The sequence below is a fragment of the Furipterus horrens genome, unplaced genomic scaffold, assembly GCF_987537825.1.
Source record: "Furipterus horrens unplaced genomic scaffold, mFurHor1.1.pri manual_scaffold_30, whole genome shotgun sequence".
In the NCBI taxonomy this organism is placed as follows: domain Eukaryota; kingdom Metazoa; phylum Chordata; class Mammalia; order Chiroptera; family Furipteridae; genus Furipterus; species Furipterus horrens.
Genome location: NW_028327200.1, coordinates 423,130 through 449,871, shown reverse-complemented (window position 1 = coordinate 449,871; position 26,742 = coordinate 423,130). Strand labels below are relative to the sequence as shown.

At 41.3% G+C, this 26,742-nt stretch overlaps 1 protein-coding gene across 1 annotated transcript in view; it reads right to left on the bottom strand.

Annotated features, from left to right (window-relative positions):
* Positions 1 to 299: 299 nt before the first annotated feature.
* Positions 300 to 26,742, bottom strand: part of LOC149990067 (A-kinase anchor protein 4-like) — a 103,590-nt gene continuing 77,147 nt past the window's right edge. Inside the window, exons 2-6 of the mRNA XM_090265681.1 lie at positions 8,445 to 8,540; positions 7,094 to 7,144; positions 6,466 to 6,567; positions 1,156 to 3,291; positions 300 to 519 (exon numbers count right to left, since the gene is read on the bottom strand). Coding sequence (XP_090121807.1) covers positions 364 to 519; positions 1,156 to 3,291; positions 6,466 to 6,567; positions 7,094 to 7,144; positions 8,445 to 8,540 — 2,541 coding nt within the window. The 3' untranslated portion in view covers positions 300 to 363. The remainder of the gene's footprint in view (positions 520 to 1,155; positions 3,292 to 6,465; positions 6,568 to 7,093; positions 7,145 to 8,444; positions 8,541 to 26,742) is intronic.

Below are 26,742 nucleotides of genomic sequence, written 5' to 3'. Positions count from 1 at the left end.
TCCCAGTTGGGGGCTCGTGAGAGGCAACCACACATTGATGTTTCCCTCTCTTTCTCCCTCCGCTCCCCTCACTCTGGAAATAAATAAATAAATAAAATCTAAATAATAATAAAAAAGTTAACAATAGAACGTATATTTTAAAAAAAAGAACACAACGACTTTTTTTTTAAATTTTTTAATTCATGTTGTTGCCTAGCTTATTTAACACCTTGTACTTGCATAGTCCAACTGCTCAGACGTATTGGGAAAGACAGTCGTGTAGTGTGTTGTTCAACTTGCCTAATGAAAGGGCGCCCAGATGGCATGGAATGCTGCTGTGGGGATGGGGTGACTAGCTACAGAGTTGTTGAAGGGACTGTTAGTTTACAAGTTAGTGAGCAGCCAGTCCAGCAGTTGTTTTCTAGCCATGTTGTCCATGGCTTCATCCAGTTGTCGTTCCTTGGCAAACCTCATTACTTCTCGAAGGAGATCTCCAATACTGTACCCCTTCTCTGCTGCCTTAGCTGAAACTTCTGGAAGCTGTGGAGGGAGCAGAGATAGCTTGAGTCATGTGATACTTTTGAAGAAAGGTCTCAGGTGGATAAAGTGAACTACCCCCCTCACCCACCTTTCCGCCCATGACTAAGATTAGAGTAAAAGCTTTCGCTGATCCAGGACTGCCTTCCCTCTCCTTTTTCCTTGACCCTCCTCTAATGTCATAGATCAAAATGAAAAACATAACTTCATTTTGAGCATCAAAAAACAAAGCCTGGAATCAGTTGTCTTTACTAAATACTTCTCTCCAAGGCCTGGGTCTTTTGGTTAGTCTGTGCTGATTGCTAGGTCAAGGTTAGGGGTGGCCATCTCCCCCACCTTCCTAAAACATATTTTACCAAGTAGTTTGTTTAAAGGGTCACTGAATTTAAAAAAAAAAAAAAAAAAGCTAATCTTTCTCGCCTCCTCTTGGCTGAAATGTGCAGACCCCGAGGTGCTACAGCCTCAATTAATGGTTCATTGCTTTTGTGTCTTTTTATGAGGATAAAGTAATTCATAAAGCACATAGTAAAGAGCATACTTGAGAAAAATTTGGACTGCTCGTGAGCCCTAAGTACAGTTTTGCCTCCCTTCCCCTGCCCAGTCTAACCATCTTTCTTCTTGTGCTTTGCCATTGCTTACCTTCTCCAGTTGTCCATCATCATCTCTCACGAAACAGAGCACAGGCACCTTAAATTGGGAGGCTGCAATCCACTGCAGGACAGCCTGGAGCTGTTTCTGCAAGCTACTTGTTGAGCACCAATTATTGATGATGACTTCCGGCCCAGAAAACTCTCGATAGTTCTGTGACATTGCACTACTGTGACTGCATCTGGGGCCACCAACTTGGAAACTTGGGTTGTGTACCAAGGCTGCTTGTTCTTCCAATTCGGCCAGGGCTTCCCTGTTGTTGTGATACCTAGCCATGATAAGGCACAGCTTCCTCACAGGTTCTACCAGTTGATTGATGAATTGCCAGTTCATTTGCATCATCCCGCTGGCAAAATCAAGGTCTAAATTCTCCTGGAATTGTTTTTCCCCTCTCTTGGACATTGAAGTTGCTTTGTTTGGCCTGGGCTCAGAAGGCTTGCTCTCCCCTTCAGATTGCTCTTCACTGTTGAAGGAGGTCTCACTGAGCAGTTTCTGAATCAGTGATAGAATGATGTTTGACATATCGGACTTTTGGCACTCCGCCTGTTGTTGAGTCTCCTTTACAGAGGTAGATGGCCCAGGAGCTCCACAAGATTCTAGATGTTTCACTGAAAGTGCCTTGGCACTTTGGTCACTTGAGTTCTTTTCAAATTGGGCACTCTGAGTCCTATGGCCTATGGTGGAACCAGGATAGTCATCTTCAAGTGCATCTTTGGCCTCGGCCTGCTGGGTCAGGTGGTACTGAATCAGCATAGGGGCAGAGACAATCAAGTCCTTCGCCAGTGACTCTGTGGAAGGGCTGACCTTCTCTCTTTTTTCTTCCTTACTCACGCATGCTTTGCCAGCCATCTCGCCTTGGTTTCGTTGTTTTTGGTTCCACATGGACAGGCTCTCCTTGAGGATGTGTTCACCAACTTTTTCAGCGCTAATCAATGACTTGCACTCCTCTGGTTTTATTTTGCATTTGTCCTTCCCCTTCAATCCAGTTTTCTTGGTGGAGAATTCAAGATTTTGGTTTTGACTTTGGTTATCGTATTTGGGACTGTGGGAGCCGGCCTTCAAGGATGCGTACAACAGAGGCTGTGATTTAGACTCCTTCTCTCCAAGCAGAACAGTAGCCAGGCGCTTCAGCATGGCCTCCATTATATGTGTAGCATTTTGTTTTCCGTGGTTGAACAGACTCTTCTTGACAGCTGAGATAAAGTCGCAGTCAGTCATCAGGGCCGCAGTGATATTATGCAGGTTCTTCAAGCAGGAATCAATCAAATCAGAGACAACTTCCTGGGTGTGTTTTAACAACACCTTCTTCAGGACCACACAAGTGGGAATTGGCTTCCCAGGAGTATGCACTTTCAAGGTCTTCAAAACGGAGACCATCAGGTCGGATGCCACCTGATTTGCATAAACCGTGAGTCCTTTACTGATAGAGTGTGAAAAATCTTTGCTCTCTTGTTGGCACATCTCTTTGTCTACCCCCTTGTTCTTGTTGGATAATTGACTATACATAAACTTTTTCCTGCCACCTTCCCTGCCCTCTTCTCCAGTGCCCCGCCTTTCCACATAGGATATTTCCTCAGCATCATGGGCCATTTCAGAAACGATCTTGCTCACAGAGCTGCGGGGAGTGTTTTTCCCTTTGTCCCCAGAGGGTGGATAGATTGAATGACGAAAGCATTTGCTTCCATTTTCCAACTTCTTGATTTCATTACAAGGCATCTCCATTACCAGATTAGATAGCCGGATGATGGTGAAGGAAAGGTCATCCATGGGACATTCTCCCTCAGGAGAGATTACTGCCCTGTTAGTGCTAGAAGATTTTGCTGGAGAGGTGGAAGGACTCTGATTTTTGTTGGTATTCTTGGCTGCAGTCATGTCTACATGTGGGCTTTGAGGTCTATTGGCCATGTAATCGATATTCAGTTTATCATCATAGATGCTGTAGCAGTTTGCAGAGGGTAATTTGTGATGTTCATCTTCATCTCCTATTTTATGTTTGCAGCTAGAGGCTGAGGGACTTAGTGCATGTTCGAAACCCAAGGCATACTTCTGGATATCATTTAGAAGCCAATTTACAACAGTTATAGGATCAGAGGGAGCTTGTGTGAAAAGGCATATAGATCCGTCCATCTAAAAAAAAAAAAAAAAAAAGAACACCTAAGAGTTTGGGGAGGCTACTTTCCCCCCTTATTTTATTTAGAAGACATATCTTTCTAAACTGCATACATTAGGGGTTTACCCTTTAGGATTTGCATGGAAACATAATACATAATTATATCCCTTTGAGCACAAGTGGTAGCGTGTCAATTTCACATGAGCACGTGTGCTTATCTCAACATGTGTCAAAAATGTATCAATGTGTCTGTCATGTGTGTGTGTGTGTGAATAACAGTATAGCAATTCATAAGTGGGGACATCTCAGTAGATGTGAGAATGTTCAGTCTGTGTTGTTAGCGTGTGTGTCCGTGTGCACATGTCAGTGCACATGTATGCCTGCCTGTGTGTAAGCCTGTGTAACAATGTGTTGACATCAATACCGATTTTATATGTTTCCTGTACGGGCCAACGTGTGCATGATAGCGTGTACATTTTGTACACTGTGTGAATGTAAAAATGAATGTGTATGTCAGTGTGTCTGAATATGTAAATGACAAGTGTCGATTTGAGTGATCTGCATGTTTGTTTATAATACAAATCTAATAGAATGTATCATGGAGCTATACCTATATGTGTATTAATCCTGTCTGCAGCGCGGCCTCCTGAGACTCAACGGTTTGGCTGAACTAAGTGGCTGGGTTGGTGAAGAATGGGGTGGTTTGTGGGCTTCACTTTAAAACTGGTTTCTCTGTTCTATCCTAATGGCTTGGACCGAAAGGGCCCAGAGGTCTAAGAGTGGGGAAAGCTAAACTATTTCCCTCAGCCCAAACTAAGTAGAATGGGCAAAAGGGTTTTGGACAGGTGAGATGCGCCTGGCACACCTTCCTCCAAAGAAGCCCGTTTCTTTTCCCTAATGTGGAACATTGAAAAATTAATCCCTGCCTTTTGTCATCTAGTGGTTATGGATTGAAGATGTCTTTAAACCCTTTTGCCAAATCTGTTGCCCCCAGAATACAACAAGGATGCCAGCCTGTTAAACCAAGCACGCCGTTGTCTGGGGACAGCCAACTGACCTGGAGTCTGCACGATCCTTCCCCATGTGGGAAGGCAACCCTCCCCTCCACACCCCCACTCTTATTAGGGATGTCTGGACCAAGGGTAGGTAGGACGAACGACAACCATGTCCAGCTTGAAGCAGCTAGAGGAGCTTGAGACCTTCGCCCATTGTCCTTTATAAGATTATAAAGGGTCTTAATGTCTGAGAGGGAGGGATTGTTATTTCCTATTGTTAAAATAACTAATTAATCTTTTATTTATTTAAAAAAAAGAATAAAAAAAGAATAAATTCACATGTTAACATATATAGTAATTAATAGATAATAGATAATACATCAATAAATGTTTATGTTCAATGTGGATCGGTGCTAATATAATGACTGTGTATGTCAATAAATTGGGTATCAGTTTATGTTATATTTATATGCTACGTGAATGATTGAGAATGTGTGTCAGTGTTGCACACACCCTGGGTATTTGAGTACTTGTGTGAATACGTGAGTGGGGATGTCATTGTATTTGTGTCAAGGTATGTATCAGTGCATTCAAATGTTGTTAGTGTCACTTTGCTTAAGTTTGTATGTGTGCGTATCAACATGAGGTATATTTACAGAGTGGGGCGAAAAGTAGGTTTGCAGTTGTATGTATGGAAAATAATAAGTAATAATTCAAGAATAAACCGTTTCACATACTCATAACTGTAAACCTACTTTTGCCCCACCCTGTGTAAGAGTGCATGCCTATCACCTGAACTTGTACAGTCACTGTGTTTTGATCGAGGCTCATGTGTGTATGTTTATGTGTAGTGTGCATGTTTATGCATAGTGTGCATGGATGCATATATAGATGTTGATGTGTCACATGTGGGTATGTCAATGCAGCTGACTCTATACCTTTGTGTAGGTGAGTCATTGTTTATGAATATACACACACATGTGTTGTTTCAATGCTTGTGTGTGTTCACCAGTGTCATATGTAGACACGTAGCCAGGGATGTGTGTGTCACGGCTCGTATAAATTATTTTGTATATATTGCTGTGTGTCAGTGTAAATTATGTGCATATACTCATGTCTAGATATGTGTATATGTATTATACATGTCTTCCACTCCTTGCTAAGTACCATCGTCCTCTTTACCCCTTCCATTGCTTCATCTCCTTACTTTCTACTGAATCCCTAGAAGTTTGAGGTCATGATAAGTTCAACATTTTGAAAATGGGTTTAGGTTACAATCAAGGACACCTGCATTATGTGTAGGAAATATGTGCTGCACTTTTAAGAATAAACATTAGGTATAATTTATCCCTTTCTTAAGACTTCAAAATGGAGTCCTCCTTCCAACTAAACCCAAAACTCTTTGAAGAATATTTTTAAACTTTTTTTCTTCCTTAGGAGCCACTCTCATCACTCCAAATGTGTCTGAGGCCAGAAATGTTGTTCCTGGTTATAAGATAAGCATAGAGATGCAGAACAAAAAAAAAAATTGACTCCTTTGAGATAAAACCAAATATCCTATTTCAATATCAACTACTCCAGGTTTGTAGGACTGTGAAGGTGACTTGTCATGGGCCAGGAGCCCAACAGATATAATTTAGGTAGTTACAGAAAAACAAAAGGACTTGCATGTGACAGTGGTATCCAAATCGAATTGCTTCTAACTTTACGCTACCTAACAGTCTGTAATCTCTTAGGCAACAGGTTTGGGGAACAAGCCACTACAGTTCTTGGTCATTGTGGATTCTCTCTGTTCCATATATGCTTGTTCTTTTTTTATTTTTATTATTTTTTTTTTTTTTGGACACTGGGCAATGTGGAGCACACAAGCCCAGTAGAAGACAACAGAAAGCACTGAAAAAGATCATGCTTTCATTCCACATCTTTGTTAGGATAAGGGTAGCAAGATTCTGTTTGGAGTAGGGACCTGCAATCAGGGAAGGGCATTCTGAACCTCTGTGATTAGTGCCATTGTTAGATACCTGGACATTAAACTTACCTGACTTTGAACTTAGGCCTGTGAACTCTGGAATATCATAGTAGTCAAATGTAGGGGCTTGTTTGGAAATATTTCTCTTACCTTTTGTGAACCAGAGTCTTCGGAGTCAGCACTGGACTCTGGGAATTAGAAAGGGTGGACTCGGAAGCTAAGCATACCTTAGACTGGTTTTGCTTCTCGGTAGCCTTGATTATAATAACTTCTTTCTCTTTCAGATGGTGTTGCGTTAGGTCACCTCCGGAACAGGAACCACCAGCATCCTATGGGATGAAGTGGTGAGATTCTTATGAATAACTGCTTTTTGAGACTTCTCCAAGCTGCCCTCTCCAAAACATGAATGTCATATCTCTTATCTTTTCCTTTCAATGGAGAAGGATAAGTAGGCTTGTGATGCTAGCTAATGTTTGAAGAATGAGATATTGTTCTCCTCACAAATTACTACCCCTCCAGAGGCATTCACAAATCCATAAATCTTAGGAATCATATTTCATGAATCGTCAAACTTTTGGACAGTTTTCTCACTGCTCTGACATGCTACCTTCCATGCTGTAATTCTTTCAGGCCTACCAGCAAATTAAGTTCCTTCTAGAATGAGATTTGGCATCAAGAGTGACAGTATATTCTCAACCGGGGGTTTGGGGTTTTCAAAAATGATGGCTGCCCACCTGAATCTCCTCCATCCTTCCACCCTCTGGCACAGACTTTCCCTTTTATTATGCTGCCACTGATAACTCTTTCAGCAGTTTCTCACTCATTCCAACTCTGGGGGGAGCAGAGAATACTCACCTTGGAACCTTTATCTTCCACTTTCAGGGTGGACACATCGACAAAGCATATCTGCACCAAATTAGGACAGCGTATTGAGGAAAATTCTAGAGAAAAGACTGCGGTTTCTCTTTGAGACGATAAAGCACCTACCGCATAGGGGTTCTTGTGAGGATTGATTGAGAGTGAATACAAAGCTTTCAGCAGAGTACCTGTACATAGTAAGTACTCAATAAATGCTATTAGGCAGAGAGAATCTTATCATTATTGTATTTCCTAGATAAGAATACCTACCTGTCAGAGATGCCCAAATTACAATACCTACATTTACTGAAAAAAGTAAGAAGAAAGGTGCCTTGCCCAACTGACGCAAACTCAAAGCTGAAACTTACATTAGAACTCAATTCAGGAAACTAAAGAGCAACACAAACAAACGAACTAAATAGGCAAAGACTAGAATAGTAGTCAGTAGGGGGGAGGGGGGAGCGGGAGAAGGGGGATAAGTAAGGGAAGGGTCTAGTCGAGGAACGTATATGAATGACTCATGGACATGGACAACAGGGAGGGATATAACTGTGGGAGAAGGGATGAACTGGGAGGGAGGAGCAATGGGGGGAAATGGGACAACTGTAATTGAATAACCAAAAAATAAAATTATAAATAAATAAATAAATAAATAAATAAACATTAAAAAAAAAAAGAAACCAATTCCCTGACTTTCAGTTAGAGCACTTTCAACTACCATAGTGTTCCCCAAAAGTGGTGTTTTTGCTACTGATGTTATAGAAAACTTTAAGTGATACATGGATAAACATTTCTGTGTTTAATATATGTACTTTTTTGTTGTTTAGTAGGAAAAATACATACTAAAACATAAAACCTGTGACATTATGGATAATATTGCTTAGGTTGATGGTAATTTTTAAACGTCAGTCAATTAAAAAAGCATTAAATACATAACAGTACAAATGGCATTTGAACGTGATAAAAAATGTGAAGTATTACACATTTTGCCCTCCTGTGGGAGTCCCACTTGAGTGCAACTTACTTGTAGCTAGCTGATATTATTATGATTCCATTAGGCTGCTAAAACTAGGCAACCACCACTCCTCCCTCCCCTGAGGCTCCCCCCACCCCCCTCCCCAGCTACTCTTCATTCTCTCCCTCCCTTCACGTGTCCCTCTGTGATGTATAAGCATACTGCGCCCCGCCCCCACCCCAACCCCCACCCCCCAGCCCACAAACTTTACTGAACTTGATATCTTAGAGAAACGACACTATTACCCTCCATTAGTCTATTCTGGGTTCCAGGATATCTGTATCCATAAAGCAATCCTTTCCACCCCTTAGTGGGAGTAATTTAGTATCTTACCACTTTCCGTTCCTGTTCTTGCTGTCCTTTTGGGCTATGGAGCTTGACCTTGCACACACCCCTGGCGCTGTGTAACCACTCAATATTATCAGGCCTCTGGAAAGACAAAAGAAAAGGAATCCGAAAGGCTTATATATGGTTTTTAGAAACTGGCTCAGTTTGGATAAGAAGGCCCTGGAACTCAGCTATGTAGTTCATATTGGGTTAGGCTAGAAACTGGTGGGGTGAGTAGTGGGAAAGGGATTCTCTGAAATTATCAGGATCATTTTAGCATACTTCGTTGGGAAGCAAATTTAAAAGGAAGTATAGAGAACGTGGAGATTAACTTTAGAGACTTATTTCTACTAAACTCCACTAAATCTCACCTGCCTCTACTTCCTTTGCCATTCTTAAGCACCTTCAAGGAATCAAGCATACCTCATCCCCCTTAATTGAATTTTAGTTAACCCCAGTTCAACCAGAGCCTTTCTCATGATATAAGGAGTGAAATGGGATAAACAGCTGTAACACTTACCACATAGAGCCATTGGAAAAGACTAAGGCCAACACTAGTAGAGTGAAAAAATAACCTTTTTAATTAAAACAACATATGAGATCCCACAATAGAACAAGATTCTGAACACTGAGAAAACTCGGTCTAATAGCTATAAAAACCAGGCCCCGATCCCATAGAACCATACTTAATTTTATTTTTGAAAGAATAATCATCTCTGCCAACTTCTCTTACCACTCCCCACCAGCTACCACCCCAGCCTGGAATTAAAAGTAAAAAGAAAGTGGAAAAAGCCCTAAATAATGTTTGTTATGTAAGACCTTAGACCCATGTACAGGAAGACACAGTTATGGGTTCAGTAGAATTGTTTTGGTACCTCGTACTTGGATTTGACTTTGTTTTTTAACTAACAAGAGAAACTTTTTGCCAAATGGTAGAGGGCTATTGAATTCCTCTCCTCCAACTTCCTTCAAAATTTAGACCCCTTTAACCTCTAGCTCCCTTCTCCTCTTCCCCTCTTTTTCCCCCTCCCTTCCTCCCTTTACCTTCTTCCATTTTTCTCTCCCTCTCTCCCTCCTATACTCAGCTATCCTTTCACCGGATAGTATTACATGCCTACCCTTTATGACCCCCCCAACCCTCCAAGATCTTTGAGGTTCTCCCAAACATTTAGGAAAAGGCTTCCCATACCCTCAAAAGAGGGGGTTTCTTTTTTCCCAGAACTAGAGATCACTAGCCTAGAAACAAAGAGAGGGAGGCAAAGAGGTCTCTCGTGTCCAGATTCTAAAGAACTGTAAAAAAAACAAAACAAAAAACAACAACAACAAAATATATAAACTCATTACCTTGATAATGAAGTTCTTTTGGCTGAAAATGTGCCACCAAGAAAGGAGATATGTCCCTTTAGATGGATCTGGGCAGTGTCAAGTTCTCGGGTACCCGCAGCTGGCTGCTGCCCTTGTCAGCAGTTGGACAAGACTGAAGGGCCAAAGCCTTTCCTGCTGCTTATGACCCTGGGACATGACACCAGAGTTTGTTGGGTCACAATGCCTGAAACCATAGCAACTGCAGCAAAAGTGTAGCAGGCTGGCAAACTCAACATCTCTTCATATGAAAACCACCTCAAGCTGCCTTCTGTATGACAACCTTCTGTTCTCTCTAGAAGGGTACACATAATCCTTTCATGTTTTGTCCAGTTCACAACACCTTGAAACCTCCTTTCTCTTTCTTCTTCTTGCTGGACTTCCAGAACAATCTAATCATACTCGTTACCAGTAGAGTCTATTTTTCACAGAGCAGTGTTGATTTTCACATCTTAGCTTAATTTTCTTTGGTTTCCCCCCTGAAGGTTCAGAGTTAGAGACAGAGTTAATCAAAGTCCTTTCTGGGTATCCTGAATGAAGGTATGAAAATAGAAAGTTGGAGACTTCCTTAGCAGCTTCTGTGGTTTTATCTCGCCATTAAGACACTTTTAGTCAAAAAGAAGTTCAGAAGACTTGTGCAATATTGGAGTAGGTTATTTCATAAGAACTTGAAATAATTCTTTTCTCGTGCATTTGGATGCTATGATAATCCTTCCAGTCTGACATAAGATGTTCGTTCTTTCCTCAACTCCCCATACTCTCCTAAAGCCTTGACCACCAGCTAGTACTAGGACTTCTACTTCATGACATTGCTGTTTCTTTCTATAGCTGACAATAACAGCACAAAGTTGGGTGTCCTTAGGATCCTGGGTGCCTAACTGGTCCAACAAGCTCTAACCTTCATCATGAAACATTATTAGCCCAGAATAAAAGCCAATAGTCTTGGGACAGGGTCAGCCTTTCAGAGGCTCCTCAAGCCCCTCTTTATTATTCTCCACTATCGCCAGTGCTGGGTTTCTTGGTACGGTATTCTTTAGAAGGTCATCCATTACACTTTGGGGTGCCTTTAGCTTATCCCCAGTGTGGAACCACTCGCCCACAACCAAATGACTTGCAGGGCGCTCAAGTGTTATTTTGTTCTCTCCTTTTATTTTTTCCACATGTCTCCACTTTAACCTCCTACATGAGAAGAACTGCATCTGAAGTTTTAAAAGATCGGTTGAGATGACTCTCCTAAACGCTAGGGTTTCATAGTCTTGGTCTGACTTCATTTGTTACTTTCCCTGTTACCTCTAGGATTTCATGTCTTAAACTTGTTGTCCAGTTATGATCTTTTTAGTTCATGGCATCGAAGAGAAACAGAGCTGGACATCTGTTAAAGGTGGCAAGGTAGATTTTATTCAGGCTACTGCAGTAGAGGAGAGACTTTAGATAACTAGAGCTCAACTCCAGTGCAACAAAAGGCAGGAGCCCTTTAAATGCTGGGGTGTGCTAAAGGAAAAGTATTGAGGGACATTTTGGGGGCCAACGGAGTTTGATCACCATGATCAGGGCCTCTGCGTTTGCTAACTGGCACTTATCAAAGTTGAACTCCTATCCTTCCATAGAGATTGGGAAACAGAGGCTCTGTCTTTCTTGATGATTACATTTCGAAGGGATGGCTCCCAGGTCCTGGAAACAGATATTTCTGGGTTGTAGAAGATATGTCTCAAAGGGACAGAGAAAGGATTTACAATTACAAGTTCTGTAAATGCTCTATGAAAAGGGAGGGGAGGCAGGGGCCCATGGTCAGGTTTTGGCTGAAACAGACAGGGAATTCTTTTGGCAATGTTGAGCTTTCTCAGGCCGGTATATTAAGGAGGCTGGGATCATCATTCTAAGGACATGCCTTGAGCTCATAAAAACCGAAAGTTGGAGTTTTTATAAGCCAAAGGTGAGGCCTAATTGAGAAGAAGGTTCAGATAAGCCTGACTATATCAAACCATTATGTTATATACCTTAAATACACACAGCTTTTATTAAAAATTAATTTTGGTCAAGAAGGGAGCTTTCGTCAATAGCGATGGGCTAAAATCCACAGTATAAAACTTGTTTTTCCTTTACCACCCTTTTGTCACGGGGAACTTCTGATATTTAAGTTGGAGCTCCTGTGTCTGGCTCATGTCTATGGAATAAGAAGCAAAGAAAGGAAATGTTTATTTATTCTCCAAGCACAAGAATGTATATCCCTAAGGTTAAAAAAACAAAACAAACAAACGGACAAACAAACAAACAAAAAACCCTCTGTGTCTCCAAGCCCAGAAGGGAAAATCTGTGATCTGGGCCTGGAAAAATGTCTTATCAAATCCTCCAAACGACAAAGAGAGAACTCTTATTGATGATTAGAGCCCTGTCCCATGGTACCCCAACCTTGTCATCCTGGAGGCTAACAAGAGCAGTTTTTGGATGATAAACCAGTAATGAAAATGCAAGGAGGCTCAGTCATATGGTACTGCCTCTTCTTTCTCTTAAGCTGCGGAGGCTCTCAGAGTGTCCCGTATTGACAGATGGGGAAGAAAGGATGTTCAGAGTCAAAAAAAAAGGAACATGCTACATTAGTGTGTGGATATGTGTAAAGTAGTATGCACTTAGGTTATCCTCTAAGAGACAAACATAAATATGTTAAACCCAGAAGCTTTGGTCACCTTTTTTTCCCCCTAAGACCATCATTCATTTTCTAGCCTTGTTTATTCTATCCAAATATCTTCTCCTCCATACAAACTTGTGAATAGCCATACAAATCACACTTTAACTATGCTTTCAGTTTGTATTTGATTTGAAAGAGCTATTAATAAAAATGGAACCTGTGTTTGTAATGTAATTATTATGAATAATGGCAACATGAAGTTGAACTGAACCGAACTATCAGCCTTCATGAAACTGGTCTGCCTGTCAGTGCCACCAAGTATCTTTCAGCCTCAGATTTAGCCTCCCTAATTTAGTTTATGCAATGATACTGTGACCATTAGGTTTAATCAACTTTTCCTATTCTTGGATCACCTACACTGAAACCTTGAAGACAGGTTCTCTCTTTCTCTTCGTATCCGTGGTGATACGGGCTACAGAGTTGGGCTCAAGAAACAAATAACGGTTTTGAAAGTTCAGGCAGGAAACATAATTCAGAAAGCATGGAGTCATGGAATCTGAAATAATAACAAAGATTTTGGTTAGCTATTTGAGTGGGCAGCGTTCTTCATAAAGCAAAAACTCACACTTCAGGCATGCCTCAGAATCACCTGGAGAGCGTATTGAAACAGATAGTTGGGCCCCCTCCCAGCGTTTCTAACTCTGCAGGTCTGAACATTTGCCCGGTGCTGTGTTTTGCATGCATTATCTCATTTATTTCTCACGCAGCTGTATGATATGGGTACTATTTTAATCCAGGTTTTATTAACGGCAAAATGGAGCCCAGAGAGGCCATTTGATTGGTGGTTCAGCCACTTCCGGTATGAGCCACTTCCAGTACGAGCCGCTTCCATTATCTTGGGGACGGGGGTTTATGTGTGTGTGCTCAGAGATTAGCACGCGTTTACTCTCTTCTAGGGTCCGAAGATGCAGAAGAGGAATCCCCATAGCAAAAAAAGCAAGGGTAAAAGGTACCTAGTCTGAATTTTTGGCCCTCTCTGGTGGTTTCAAGCCTGATTGAAAAGTGTTGATCGGTTATCTCGCCCTGCCGGTGAGCATGCTAAGGTCGGCGCACCACCTGTTGGCCCTTAGTGTGAGGCCGTTGGTCTGAAACCGTCGGTCGTGAGGCCGCTGGTCTGACGTGGTAATTCCGAGGCGGTTAGTCCCTTATCTCTCTGCCCCTCATCTGTTTGTTTTGTGATGTTCTGTTTTGTTTCGTCTTTTTCCGTTACTGACTGGTGGGGAGCGGCTCTCCCGTGTGTAGCTTTAGCTTTCAATCCATGTATGGCTTGTTAATGGTGCTTTAAAAAAATGTTTATGTCAGAGCTGGAGAAGTGGCTGAGGAAACTAGGCTGTTAGTCGGGATTCTTTTTCGTTTTTTATCAGACCAACAAACTTTTCTGACAGAAAAGTATTTAAATGTAATATTAGTTGCTGACAGTTTTTCTCCTTCCCTCCAGAGAGTGTCTTTATTTGTCAATAAATGTTTCAAACAAAGGCCTCGGAGGAAAGAAAGGGGATCTGGAAGCATAAACCTCTTCAGGTTCCCTCATAGTGCTTATAGGCATCGATCCGCCCACACACCCTTCAGGATCGCCCCTGGTTTTAGGGACATTTAAATAGGATGAAGATTGCCCTAGTCTTCAGCTTTGTCAGGTAGTTGCCCCGCAGGGATGTCAGACTTAACCTTTCTGTGCCTGTTGCTCTCAAAGCTAGATGGTAATGAGTTCGTGTGGCCACTAGGAGTTCGCAGCTGCTTGGGAAACGTGTTTCCACACGGTACAAGATCACTCCATACAAAAACCCATTTTGCCAAGGCATTCCTCAAATTAAAAGGGAACTCGGCGAATCCCCCCTCTAGAATAACTTGCATCCGAAAACCTGCCGTTTTATGTATGTTACATTTATAACCTAATATTTCATAATTATTTATAATAGAGATGACACACTTATAACATTAATGTACTATTTCCTTAGTAGTCCCATCATAAAGATGTGTTAGGTTCAAGGAAGAACTTCGCCTAACTCTCTGTATAGACTCTTAAGAGTTGCTCATGTACTTAGACACTCAGTAATCATTCTTGGTGATGTTGGGCTGAATATGACAACAGTGACTGTACTGGCAATAATGGTGTGCCGAATAACATGTCCTCTGAAATCCTTAGCAGTTGTATTTTAGCCTTGCTTTGGCACGTATCATGTTCTTTCGTGTGTTGGTAGTTATTTCATTATGAGCGTTACCTTTCCAAATACAGAATGAGCGTGTTTTACTCATTGTCATTTCTCCTGCCAGGGGTACTATTAGGTTCATATATATTAGTAAGTGCTTAAGGCTATTTATATAATTCAAAATCAGTGTGTGCATCGAAAACTGATATGTTTGTTATATGTCTGTTATATCGCAATTTTTTTTTAAAAGAAAGAAAATTACTGATAACGGTTGTTCAAGAATTGCTGTGCCCAGAACCTTATAGAACTGCTTGGCCGTGACCAAGAACATTGGACTATTTTGGTACAAATTGCCTGGCTTATTGAACCAACTTCCTCACTGGTTCCATGGAGTCTTTCCTGTCACTCTTCAACAGACTTTTTAAAGAACCAATATATTTTATTACCCACTGTAATTGTATAACAGCTTCATTGACACCTAATTCAAATACCATCCATATAAAGTGTACAATTCAGTGACTTTCAGTGTACTCACAGAGTTGTGCAGTCATCACCAAAATAGATTCTAGAACATCTTCATCACCAAAAAAGAAACCTCATGCCCTTTAGCTATCGTAACTCCCCCAACTCTATACCTCTCCAGCTGTTGGCGGCCAGTAATCTGCTTTGTGGATGTATAGATTGACTTATTCTGGACATTTAATATAAATGGAACCATATAATAGGTAGTCTGTTGTGACTGCTTTCACTTAGTATAGCTTTTTGCAATGAAGAGTTGTGACAACTTGTGTGGAAATGCTGTTTATGAGGACAGCTCATTAGAGACAGTGCCAAGGGCTTTCATTAGGGGCTGGTCCTCCAGGCACCCTCTGCCTAGCACATACCAAAATCCCAGAGTCCCAGGGGGAAAGCTGTTGTTCACCATAAATCATATTGTTTGCACAAACAGTTAAGGTACAATAAGCTACTCTCATCAGTTGGGATAGTGGGAGCCCTTCCCTCCGACCAAATCCAAGTTCCTAGATCCCAGCCAAGGGCCAACCTTGCAAGCAGGATTTTCAAAAACGATAGCATTGTCGGGCCCACTATGTTAACTCTTCTCTGCACAGATTTTGATACAGATTGTATTGATTCTGTAGATCAATTTGAGGGCTGCCATCTTAACAATATTAAGTATCCTACTTGATGAACATGGGATGTCTTTACATTTGTTTAGGTCTTTAATTTCTCTCGATATTTTGTGGGTCTCGGTGTACAAGTCTTGTAGTTCTTTGATTACATTTAGTTTCTAAGTCTTTTATTATTTTTGATGTCATCGTAAGTAGAATTGTCTTAATTTTATTTTCACATTGTTTCTTGCAAATGAATACAATTGAAATAGAAATACAATTCAATAGAAATACAACTGAGTTTTGTATGATCTTATGTCCTGTACCCTTGAGCTGGTTTATTAGCTCTCATAGCTTTCTTTTTGTGCTCATGGATTCCTTGGCCTATTAACGTGGATTGATTTTTTTGAACCAGCCTCGCATCCCTAGAATAAACCTCACTAGGTCATGGCATATAATATACTTCTTATATTTGGCTACGTTCTGTTTGCAACAGCTTGCTAAAGATTTTGAGTCTATTTTCATGAGGGATATCGGTCTGTAGTTTTCTTTTCTCATACTGTCTTTGTATGGTTTGGTATCATGGTAAAAGTGTTCTCATATAAGTTGTTGTAAGGTATTTCCTCCTCTTCTGTGTCTTAGAGAGATGGTATAGAATTGATGTTAGTTATTCTTTAAACATTTAGTTTCATTCTCCAGTGAAATATTTTGGGCCGAAAGACATTTTTTAATTACAAATGTAATCCCTTTAAAACAATGGAACTATTCAAATTATGTATTAAATACTGAGTATATCCTGGTCGTTTCTGATTTCCAAGGGATTTTTCCATTTCAATTAAGTTGTCAAGTTTATATCTATCATAGGGTCTGTAATGATATCCTTTGTTTCATTTCTGCTATTGTTAATTTGTATTTAATTGTCAGTCTTGCTAGAGGTTTGTCAATTTTATTGATCTTTGCAAAGAACCAGCGTTCTGTTTCATTAATTTTCTCTGTTGATTTTTCTATTTTCTATTTCATCAATTTTTGCTTTTATCTTGAATATTCCCTACTTTATCTTTGCTTTGGATTTATTTTGCTCTTCTTTTTCTAGTTTTGATGTGGAGCTTAGATTGACTTTTAGACGTTTCCTCTTTTCTAATATAGACAGTGGGCTATAAACTTCTCTTGCAGCACTGCTCTGTGTCCTACAAACTTTGATGTATTGTATTTTCATACTCATTCAGTTCAATGCGTTTTTATTTGCCTTAATATTTCCCCTTTGATCAATGAGGTGCATTGTTTAGTTTCAAAGTATTTGGGGATATTCCTGTTACTTTTGTTATCGATTCCTTTGTGGTCAGAGGTAACACTCAATGATAATTTCGCTTGTTTTATGTTTGCTGGTTTGTTTTATTTATTTATTTTTCCTTTTATTTATTTATTTATTTATTTATTTTGGTTTTTCAATTACAGTTGTCCCATTGTCCCCCATTGCTCCCCCCACCCAGCCCATCCCTTCTCCCACAATCATATCCCTCCCCATTGTCCATGTCCATGAGTCGTTTATACATGTTCCTTGACTAGTCCCTTCCCTTACTTATCCCCCTTCTCTCCCTCCCCCCTCCCCACTACTGACTGCTATTCTAGTCTTTGTCCTATTCAGTTCGTTTGTTTGTGTTGCTCTTTAGTTTCCTGTATTAGGGGATATCATACGGTATTTTGCTATCTTTGCCTGGCTTATTTCACTAAGCATAATTCTCTCTAGTTCTATCCATGTTGTCGCAAATGGCAGGAGTTCCTTCTTTCTTTCTGCTACATAGTATTCCATTGTGTAAATGTACCACAGTGTTTTGATCCACTCATCTACAGATGGGCACTTAGGCTGTTTCCAGCACTTAGCTATTGTAAACAGGGCTGCTATGAACATAGGGGTGCATAGGTTTTTTTGAATTAGGGTTTTAGGATTTTTCGGGTATAATCCTAGCAGTGGAATCGCTGTTTCAAAAGGCAGTTCCATTTTTAGTTTTCTGAGGTAATTCCATACTGTTTTGCATAGTGGCTGCACCAGTCTGCATTCCCGCCAACAGTGCAGTAGGTTTCCGTTTCTCCACATCCTGGCCAGTATTTGTTGTTTGTTGATTTGTTGATGATGACCATTCTGACAGGTGTAAAGTGGTGTCTCATTGTGGTTTTTATTTGCATCTCCCTGATGGCCAATGATGTTGAGCATTTTTTCATGTGCCTATGGACCTTCTGTATGTCCTCTTCGGAGAAGTGTTTGTTCAGGTCCTTCGCCCGTTATTTAATTGGGTTGTTTATTTTCTTGATGTTGAGTCATATAAGCTCCTTATATATTTTGGAGATCAGTCCCCTGTCTGCGATATCATTGGCAGATATGTTTTCCCATATGGTTGGTTTCCTTTTCATCGTGCTGATGTTTTCTTTTGCTGAGCAGAAACTCTTTAGTTTGATGTAGTCGCATTTGTTTATTTTTTCCTTTATTTCTCTTGCCTTAGGAGATGTATCCGTGAAGATATTGTTACGTGGGATATCTGAAATTTTCCTGCCTACGTTTTCCTCTAGGACTTCTGTGGTGTCACGTCTTACATTTAAGTCTTTAATCCATCTTGAGTTTATTCTCGTGTGTGGTGTAAGTTGGTGGTCTAGTTTCATTTTTTTGCACGTCCCTGTCCAGTTTTCCCAGCACCATTAGTTAGAGAGGCTCTTCTCACTCCATTTTATGTCCCTTCCTCCTTTATCAAAGATTAGTTGACCATAGAGGCCTGGGTTGTTTTCTGGACTCTCTATTGTGTTCCACTGATCTATGTGTCTGTTCTTATGCCAGTACCAGACTGTTTTGATCACAGTGGCTTTGTAGTATTGTTTGATGTCTGGTATCGTGATTCCTCCTGCTGTGTTCTTCTGTCTCAAGATTGCTTTTGCTATTCGGGGTCTTTTTGGTTCCATATGAATTTTTGGAGTATTTGTTCTAGGTCAGTGAAATATGTCAATGGCATTTTAATAGGGATTGCATTGAAACTGTAAATTGCTTTGGGTAGTAGGGCCACTTTGATGATGTTGATTCTTCCCATCCAAGAACATGGTATTTGCTTCCACTTTTTTTTGTATCTTCCTTCAATGTGGCGTGATTTTCAGTGTACGGGTCTTTTTATCTCTTTGGTTAAGTTTATTCCTAGGTATTTTGTTTTTCTTGCTGCTATAGTAAATGGTATTTTCTCTTTTGCCTCTGTCTCCGATAGTTTATTGTTGGTGTACAGAAATGCCTTAGATTTCTGTATATTTATTTTGTACCCTGCTATTTTGCCAAATTCACTTATTATATCGTGTAGTCTTTTAGTGGGGTTTATAGGGTTTTCTAGGTATGCTATCATGTCGTCTGCAAATAGTGATAGTTTTACGTCTTCTTTCCCAATTTGGATGTCTTCTATTTCTTTGTCTTGTCTGATTGCCGTGGCTAGGACTTCCAACACTATGTTGAATAGGAGTGGAGAGAGTGGACAGCCTTGTCGAGTTCCTGATTTCAGGGGAACGCTTTCAGTTTTTGTCCATTGAGTATGATGTTGGCTTCGGGCTTCTCCTATATAGCCTTAATTATGTTAACGTATGCTCCCTCTATTCCCATTTTGCTGAGTGTTTTCATCATCAATGGGTGTTGTACTTTATCAAATGCTTTCTCTGCATCTATAGATAGGATCATGTGATTTTTGTCTTTCATTTTGTTTAGGTGATGTGTTATATTTATTGCTTTGAGAATATTAAACCATCCTTGCATCCCCGGGATGAATCCCACTTGATCATGGTGTATGATCTTTTTGATGTATTGCTGGATCCTGTTTGCCAAAATCGTATTGAGGATTTTAGCATCTATGTTCATCAGTGATATTGGCCTGTAGTTCTTTTTCTTCGTTGTGTCTTGACCTGGTTTAGAATTAGGGTAGAAAGAGTTTGGGATTTTTTCCCTCTTCTTGGATTTTTTGGAATAGTTTGGTTAGGGTAGGAGTTAGTTCTTCCCTCAATGTTTTGTAAAATTTGCCTGTGAAGCCATCCGGTCCAGGGCTTTTGTGTGCAGGGAGCTTTTGGATCGCTGTTTCGATTTCCTCCTTTGTTATTGGTCTGTCGAGACTTTCTACTTCTTCTTGGTTCAGTTTTGGAAGGTTATACGTTTCTAGAAATTTGTTCATTTCTTCTAGGTTGTCGAATTTCTTGCCATACAGTTGTCTGTAGTAATTTCTTACAATTGTTTGTATTTCTGAGGTATCAGTCGTGATTTCTCCTCTTTCCTTTCTGATTTCGTTTATTTGTGTCTTCTCTCTTTTTTTCTTGATGAACCTGGCTAGAGGCTTGTCGATTTTGTTTATTTTTTCAAAGAACCAGCTCTTGGTTTTGTTGATTTTTTGGAGTGTTTGTTTAGTCTCTATGTCACTTAGTTCTGCTCTGATCTTGAGGATTTCCTTTCTTCTTCTTGCCCTAGGCTTTGTTTGTTGCTGTTGTTCTAGTTCTTGTAGCTTTAGGATTAGTTTTTTATTTTTATTTTCATTTGAGCTTCTTCTGTTCTTTTCAGATATGCCTGTATTGCTATGAACTTCCCTCTTAGGACTGCTTTTGCCGTGTCCCATAGGTTTTGGGCTGTTGTGTGTTCATTGTCATTAGTTTCTAGAAATTTCTTGATTTCCTCTTTGATGTCATTGTTAACCCATTCGTTATTTAATAGCGTGTTATTCATTCTCCATGAGTTTGGGTGTCTTTGATTCTTTTCTCTGAGGTTGATGTTTCGTTTCAAGGCATTGTGGTCTGAAATGATGCTTGATATCATTTCAATTTTCTTGAATTTGTTGAGGCTTGTTTTGTGTCCTATCATATGGTCTATCTTTGAAAACGTCCCATGTGCCTTTGAAAAGAATGTACATTTTGCTTCTTTGGGGTGAAAAGTTCTATATATATATATATATATATATATATATCAGTTAAGTCCGTGTGGTTTAGTGTGTTGTTCAATGCCTGTATATCCTTGGTGTTTCTTTGCTTGGATGATCTGTTTGTTGTTGATAATGGAGTGTTGAAGTCCCCTACTATGAGTGTGTTGTTGTTAATATCCTTCTTGTGGTCTTCTAGTATTTGCTTTATGTATTCGGGTGCTCCTATGTTGGGTGCATATATGTTTATCAGTGTTATATCTTCTTGATGGACTGTTCCTTTAAGTATTATGAAATGTCCTTCTTTGTCTCTTTGTATTGCCCTTGCTTTGAAATCCGTTTTGTCTGATATGAGTACTGCTACCCCAGCTCTTTTTTCAGGTCTGTTTGCTTGGAATACTTTTTTATATCCCTTTACTTTCAGTCTATGTAAATCTTTTGTTTTGAGGTGTGTTTCTTGTAGAAAGCAAATATGTGGGTCCTGTTTTCTTATCCATTCTGTTACCCTATGTCTTTTAATTGGAGCATTTAATCCATTTACATTTAAGGTTATTCTCAACATGTATTTATTCATTTCCCTTTGTAGCTCTGTTCCTCTACTCTTTATATACATTATATATATATATATATATATATATATATATATATATATATATTTTTTTTTTTCTCTTTCTTTTTCTTAGACTATTCCCTTTAGCATCTCTTGCAATGCTGGTTTGGTGGAGATGTATTCTTTTAGTCTTCCTTTGTCTGAGAAACTCCTTATTTCCCCTTCTATTTTGAGTGAGAGCCTTGCCGGGTCGAATATTCTTGGTTGTAGGCCTTTGTTTTTCATTGCTTGAAATATTTTTGACCATTCCCTTGTGGCTTGTAGTGTTTCTGTTGAGAAATCGGTCGGCAGCCTTATTGGAGCTCCCTTGTAAGTTATTTGCTGTTTTTCTCTTGCTGATTTTAGGATTCTCTGTCTTGGAATGTTGCCATTTTAACTATGATGTGCCTTGGAGTGGGTTTTGGGGGGTTCCTCTTTATTGGAACTCTCTGTGCTTTCTGGACTTGCATAACTCTTTCTCTCATCAGGTTGGGAAATTTTTCTGTCACTATTTTTCCTATCAGTTTATCTATTCCTTGTTCTTCTGATTCCTCTTTGATTCCAATTACTCTTATATTGCTCTTCCTTATGCTATCCTGCAACTCCCTTATCTCTTCTTCATACTTTTTAAATCTTTTTTTCATTTTGCAGTATCGTCTGAGAATTTTTTCCTACATTGTCCTCTATCTCACTAATACGATCCTCTGCTTCGTTTAGTCTGCTTTTGACTGATTCTACTGTGTTGTTCAGTTCAGAGATTGCATTCTTCATTTCTTCCTGGTTCTTGTTGATAGTTTCTATGTCTTTTTTATGCTGGTGTAGTTCTCTGCAAGTTCCCTGTAATTTTCTTGCAGCTGTTGGTAACTTCCTTGGAGGTTGTCGTAGTTGTTTTTGAGGTTGTCGAGTATATTGAGCTTCTTCACCATCATTGTTTTGAATTCCATGTCTGACATTTGGACTATGTCTATTCCATCTACCTCAAAATAAAACTACCATGCCTCCTTCTTGATTAGAGCACCTCAAGTGGTGAACCTCTTTAGTTTGATAACCCAGCTTGCTTGAACAGACTCACATATTAAAATGGTAAAAGAAAGAGAGAAAAGAGAGAGAGAGAGAGAGAGAGAGAGAGAGAGAGAGAGAGAGAGAGAGAGAGAGAGAGAGAAACAAATAAAAAGAGAGAGTGAGAGAGAGAGAGAGAAAGGAAGAAAGAAAGAAAGAAAGAAAGAAAGAAAGAAAGAAAGAAAGAAAGAAAGAAAAGAAGGAAAGAAGGAAGGAAGGAAGGAAGGAAGAACAGAATGGTAAGATATTGAGTATAGTACAACCTAGTAAGATTCTAAGAAGGGAACCATCGGGAAAGGTTGCCACTAATAAGTATGACTTAGGCTGGTCTTTATAAGTTTAGAACAGTCAGAGAAGCGTATTCTAAGCAATGGAAATTGCATAAAGGCTTGGAAGAAGAAACACATAGGACGTGGTGTCTCCTGAGAACGAGGCAGCCTCCCCAGGGAGTGGTGATTTTTGAGGGAGGTATGGAGAGCTCTGGAACAAGGAAGGGGCCTTTCAATTTGATTTCAGAAGTGCTAGAGAGTCACTGTGTGTCCTCGAACAGCTAGAGCAATGTAACAAACCTAGTACCGTGTGACATTAGGACTACAGCAGTTTTCAGGAAAAGCTTACTGGAGAAGATGTGTCGGGGACAGAGGTCACCTGAAGATGAAAGTGCAGACTTGGGAGCGGACAAGAAGAGAAGCAACAGAGCTTGGTTCAAGATTGGAGTCAGGGAGCAGAGAGAGGGAACACTCAAAGCTCACTCTAGGGTTTCTAGCTTGGGTAGTGTTGTAGGTTGAATTGTGTCCCTTTCAAATTCACATGCCTAAGTCCTAATGTGCAGAACTTCAGAACATGACCTTAATTTGGAGACGGTCTCTACAGAAGTGATCAAGTTAAAATGACGTTATTAGGGTGGCCTCGATTCATTATGATTGCTGCCCTGGACACAGGGAGAAACCATGCGAAGACAAAGTTGGGGGTCAGGTGTACCACAGATTTCCAGCAAAACAGGACGCTCTCACAAGAAACCAACCTGCCAACACCTTGATCTTAGACTTCTCTGGCCTCTATAACTATGAGAGAATGAATTTCAGCTGCTTTTTACTTATTACTTTTTTAAACAAAAGAAATGTAGTTTCTCACATTTCTGGAGGCTTGCTTAAGATAAAAGTATCATCACGGTTGATTTCTTCAGAGGTGTCTTTCTTAAGCGTATAGATGACCATCTCCCTGTGTCTGTACATGTCTGTTCTCTGTCCATCTCTGTGTCTAAATTTCCTCTTTTTAAATCCACGCCCACTTTGATTTTATTTTAATTTGATTACCTCTTTAAGTATCTCCAAATACAGTCACATTCTGAGGTACTAGAGGTTAGAACTTCAACATATGAATGGAGGGAGCATTCAGCCCATACAGGGAAAGAAGAAAACACAAAAGGGGAGGCAGATGAAAAGAAGGAAAAAAGGGTGAAGGGTATGTATCAGTTTTGAATGGCTTCCTCTGCAGGTCATAGTAATTCACAGAGTATTGAACCAGGGCTTTGCTTTTATCACTGACATTAAGTTCGATGGGGGTGGTGTGCCAACACTGGCTCAGCTGGGAAAAAAAGGTCGTCAAAGACCAGGCTCTTGCACTATTTCTACTCTGCCATCTTTGCGTTTTTCATCTGAATGCTGGTTGTGTCGCGGGGACAAGATTGCTGTTGCAAACCCAGAGATTCTGTCTGCCTTCAAGACAGGAAGATGGGGAAATAGGCTCTACCGATGATCTCCCTTCTCTGTCCTTTTCATGGAGAAGCCAGGTCTGTCCCGGAAGCCCCCTAACACATTTCCATTTATGTTTCCTTGGCCATAATTGGGTCACGTGGCCAGCCCTGGCCACCAGAAACTCTGGCTTCCCATATCCTTTGGTAAGAGGCAGCAAGGAAGAAGGGGGTCAAGATACCTCATGAATTAGTCAATCAAGTTCAGGTTAGGGAGGGAGAGAGGAGTGAGCAAAAAGAATAGTAGGGAGCTGGGGGAAGAGAAGAAGAGGAAACTTGTCTGCAATCATTTTTAATTACTTTATGAAAAAGGTGAAGTTTTCAAATGGTAGCCCTTTCCAGGGTAATCCCCTCGTCTAATCATTAGTTATTGTAATAGCCAAAGTATAGTTCAATAGCTAAACAACCTCTCATCTCTTGGCAAAAACATATGCATTTCTGCTGCTTTGAAAAGAGTAAAAACTAAAAGAATTGTGTTTGGAAATAACAATACTTCAGAGACAGGCCTTAAACGCTTTCTTTGTCCCTTAAGAAAAGCCCTGCAGAGATATGGCCAAACCAATGTAAGAATCAGCATTCAAAAGAGGAAGGGAGCCCACCCATGAGGGCCCTCAGGGTAAATTTCATGAAAAATCTGGAAGGGATACCTACATGCAGGTACTACTGGCAGGCTCAGGTTTCAACTTAATAGCAAGTAAGGGAGTTCAATAAGTTACTTGGGAATAAACATGGAGATTCAAGGAATCCCTGAAAACATATACATAATAATTTTGGAGTTGAGGGAAACTCTGATTAAAATAAAAATGTTTTAGTCCTGGCATTCAGAGTAAGATATACAAGAGGTCAAGAGGCCAAGGAGAGCCCTAACCAGTGTGGCTCAGCTGGTTGGGCATCATCCATTAAAGTGAGAAGTCACTGGTTCAATTCCTGCTCAGGGCACATGCCTGGATTGCAGGCCAGGTCCCCATTGGGGCACCTGTGACAGAGGCACCCGATCGATGTTTCTCTCTCACGCCAATGTTTCTCTCCTCTTTCACAGAGGGCCAAGCACTGAGTGAGGTTGCATAGGACAGGTCACAGAGGGAAGGTCACCAGGGCAGGTCACAGAGGGCAGGTCATGGGGGAGTTCAAAGAGGCACGTCTGTGAGTGAGGATATAGGGCCAAGTAATGGAGGGTAGGTCACCAGGGCCAGTCACAGAAGTCATGTCACTGAGGGAGGTAATGGGGAGCAGGCCACAAATACCACATGAAGGAAGCCAGAGCTTAGAGCCGGACACACAGGCCTGGTCACAGTGGACAGTCACTGAGTACAGGTCACAGATGGATGCTCCCAGGGGGCAGGTCGCAGACAGCGGTCATAGCATGTTACTGAGGGAGGTCATAGAATGCAGGTCAAGGAGGGCAGGTCCCAGGAGGCTAGTCAAAGCATGAAGCTTTCAGAGAGCACGTCACAGACAGCAGGTCCCTAGGGCAGGTCACTGGAGCCCAGGTCACAGAGGGTACAATAGACCGGGCATGTCACAGATGGCAGGTAAGAGAGGGCCACACACACGGAAGGCAGGTGACTGAGGCAGGTCACACAGAGCTGCTCACTGATGGCAGGAATGAAGGAAGTTCACTCGGGCCGCTCACTGAGCAGGGTCACAGAGGGCAAGTCACAGACAGTAGGTGACAGAAGGCAGGTAACACAGAGAAGGTCAGAGAGGGCAGGTCACAAAGGCATTTCACCCAGGGTAGGTAAGATAGGCCAGGTCCTCGAAGTCATGTCACTGAAGGCGGTAAGAGGGGGCAGGTCCCAAAGCCCAGGTGAAGGAAGCCAGGTCTTAGGGCAAGTCATAGAGGCTAGGTCGCAGAGGGCAGATCACAGAGGTCACGTCACAGAGGGCAGGATACTTAAGGCAAGTTACTGAAGGCTGGTCACACAGGGCTGGGCACACAGGGCTGGGCACTGATGGCAGGATGAGGGAAGTTCACCAGGGCAGGTCTCTGAAGGAGGTTACAGAAGTCACAGAGGCTCAGGCACTAAGTGAGGTCCCATAGGGTGGGTCACCGAAGGCAGGTCACTGAAGGCCGGTCACAGAGGCAGGTCATAGAAGGCATGTCACCGAAGGACGTAATATGGGGCAGATCCCAAATCCCAGGCGAAGGAAGCAAGGCCTCAGGGCAGATCACCGTGGTCGGGTCACAGATGGCCGAACTGAGGACAGGACACACAGATCACATCACTGAGGGTAGGTCACAGAGGGCTGGTCCTGATGGAAGTACTGAGTGAAGGTCACTAGAGCAAGTCACTGAGCGAGGTCATAGAGTGCGAGTGACAGGGCGGTGGCTCACAAAAGACAGATGACAGAGGGCAGGTCATGAAGGAGGTCACAGATGTGAGGGAGAGCATACAGGGCAAGACACTGAGGGAGGCCAAAGAGAGCATGTTACTGAGGCAGTCACAGAGGGCAGGCATCAGAGGGCAGGTCACTGAAGGCAGGTGAGTGAGGGCTGGTTACTGATGGCTGGTCACACAGGGCCGGGTACTGATGGCAGGACTGACGGAAGGTCACTGGGGCAGCTCACCGAGAGAGGTCACAGAAGTGAAGTCACAGAGGGCCAAGAACTGAGTGGGGGAGGTCGCATAGGACAGGTCACAGAGGGAAGGTCACCAAGGCAGGTCACAATGGGCAGGTCATG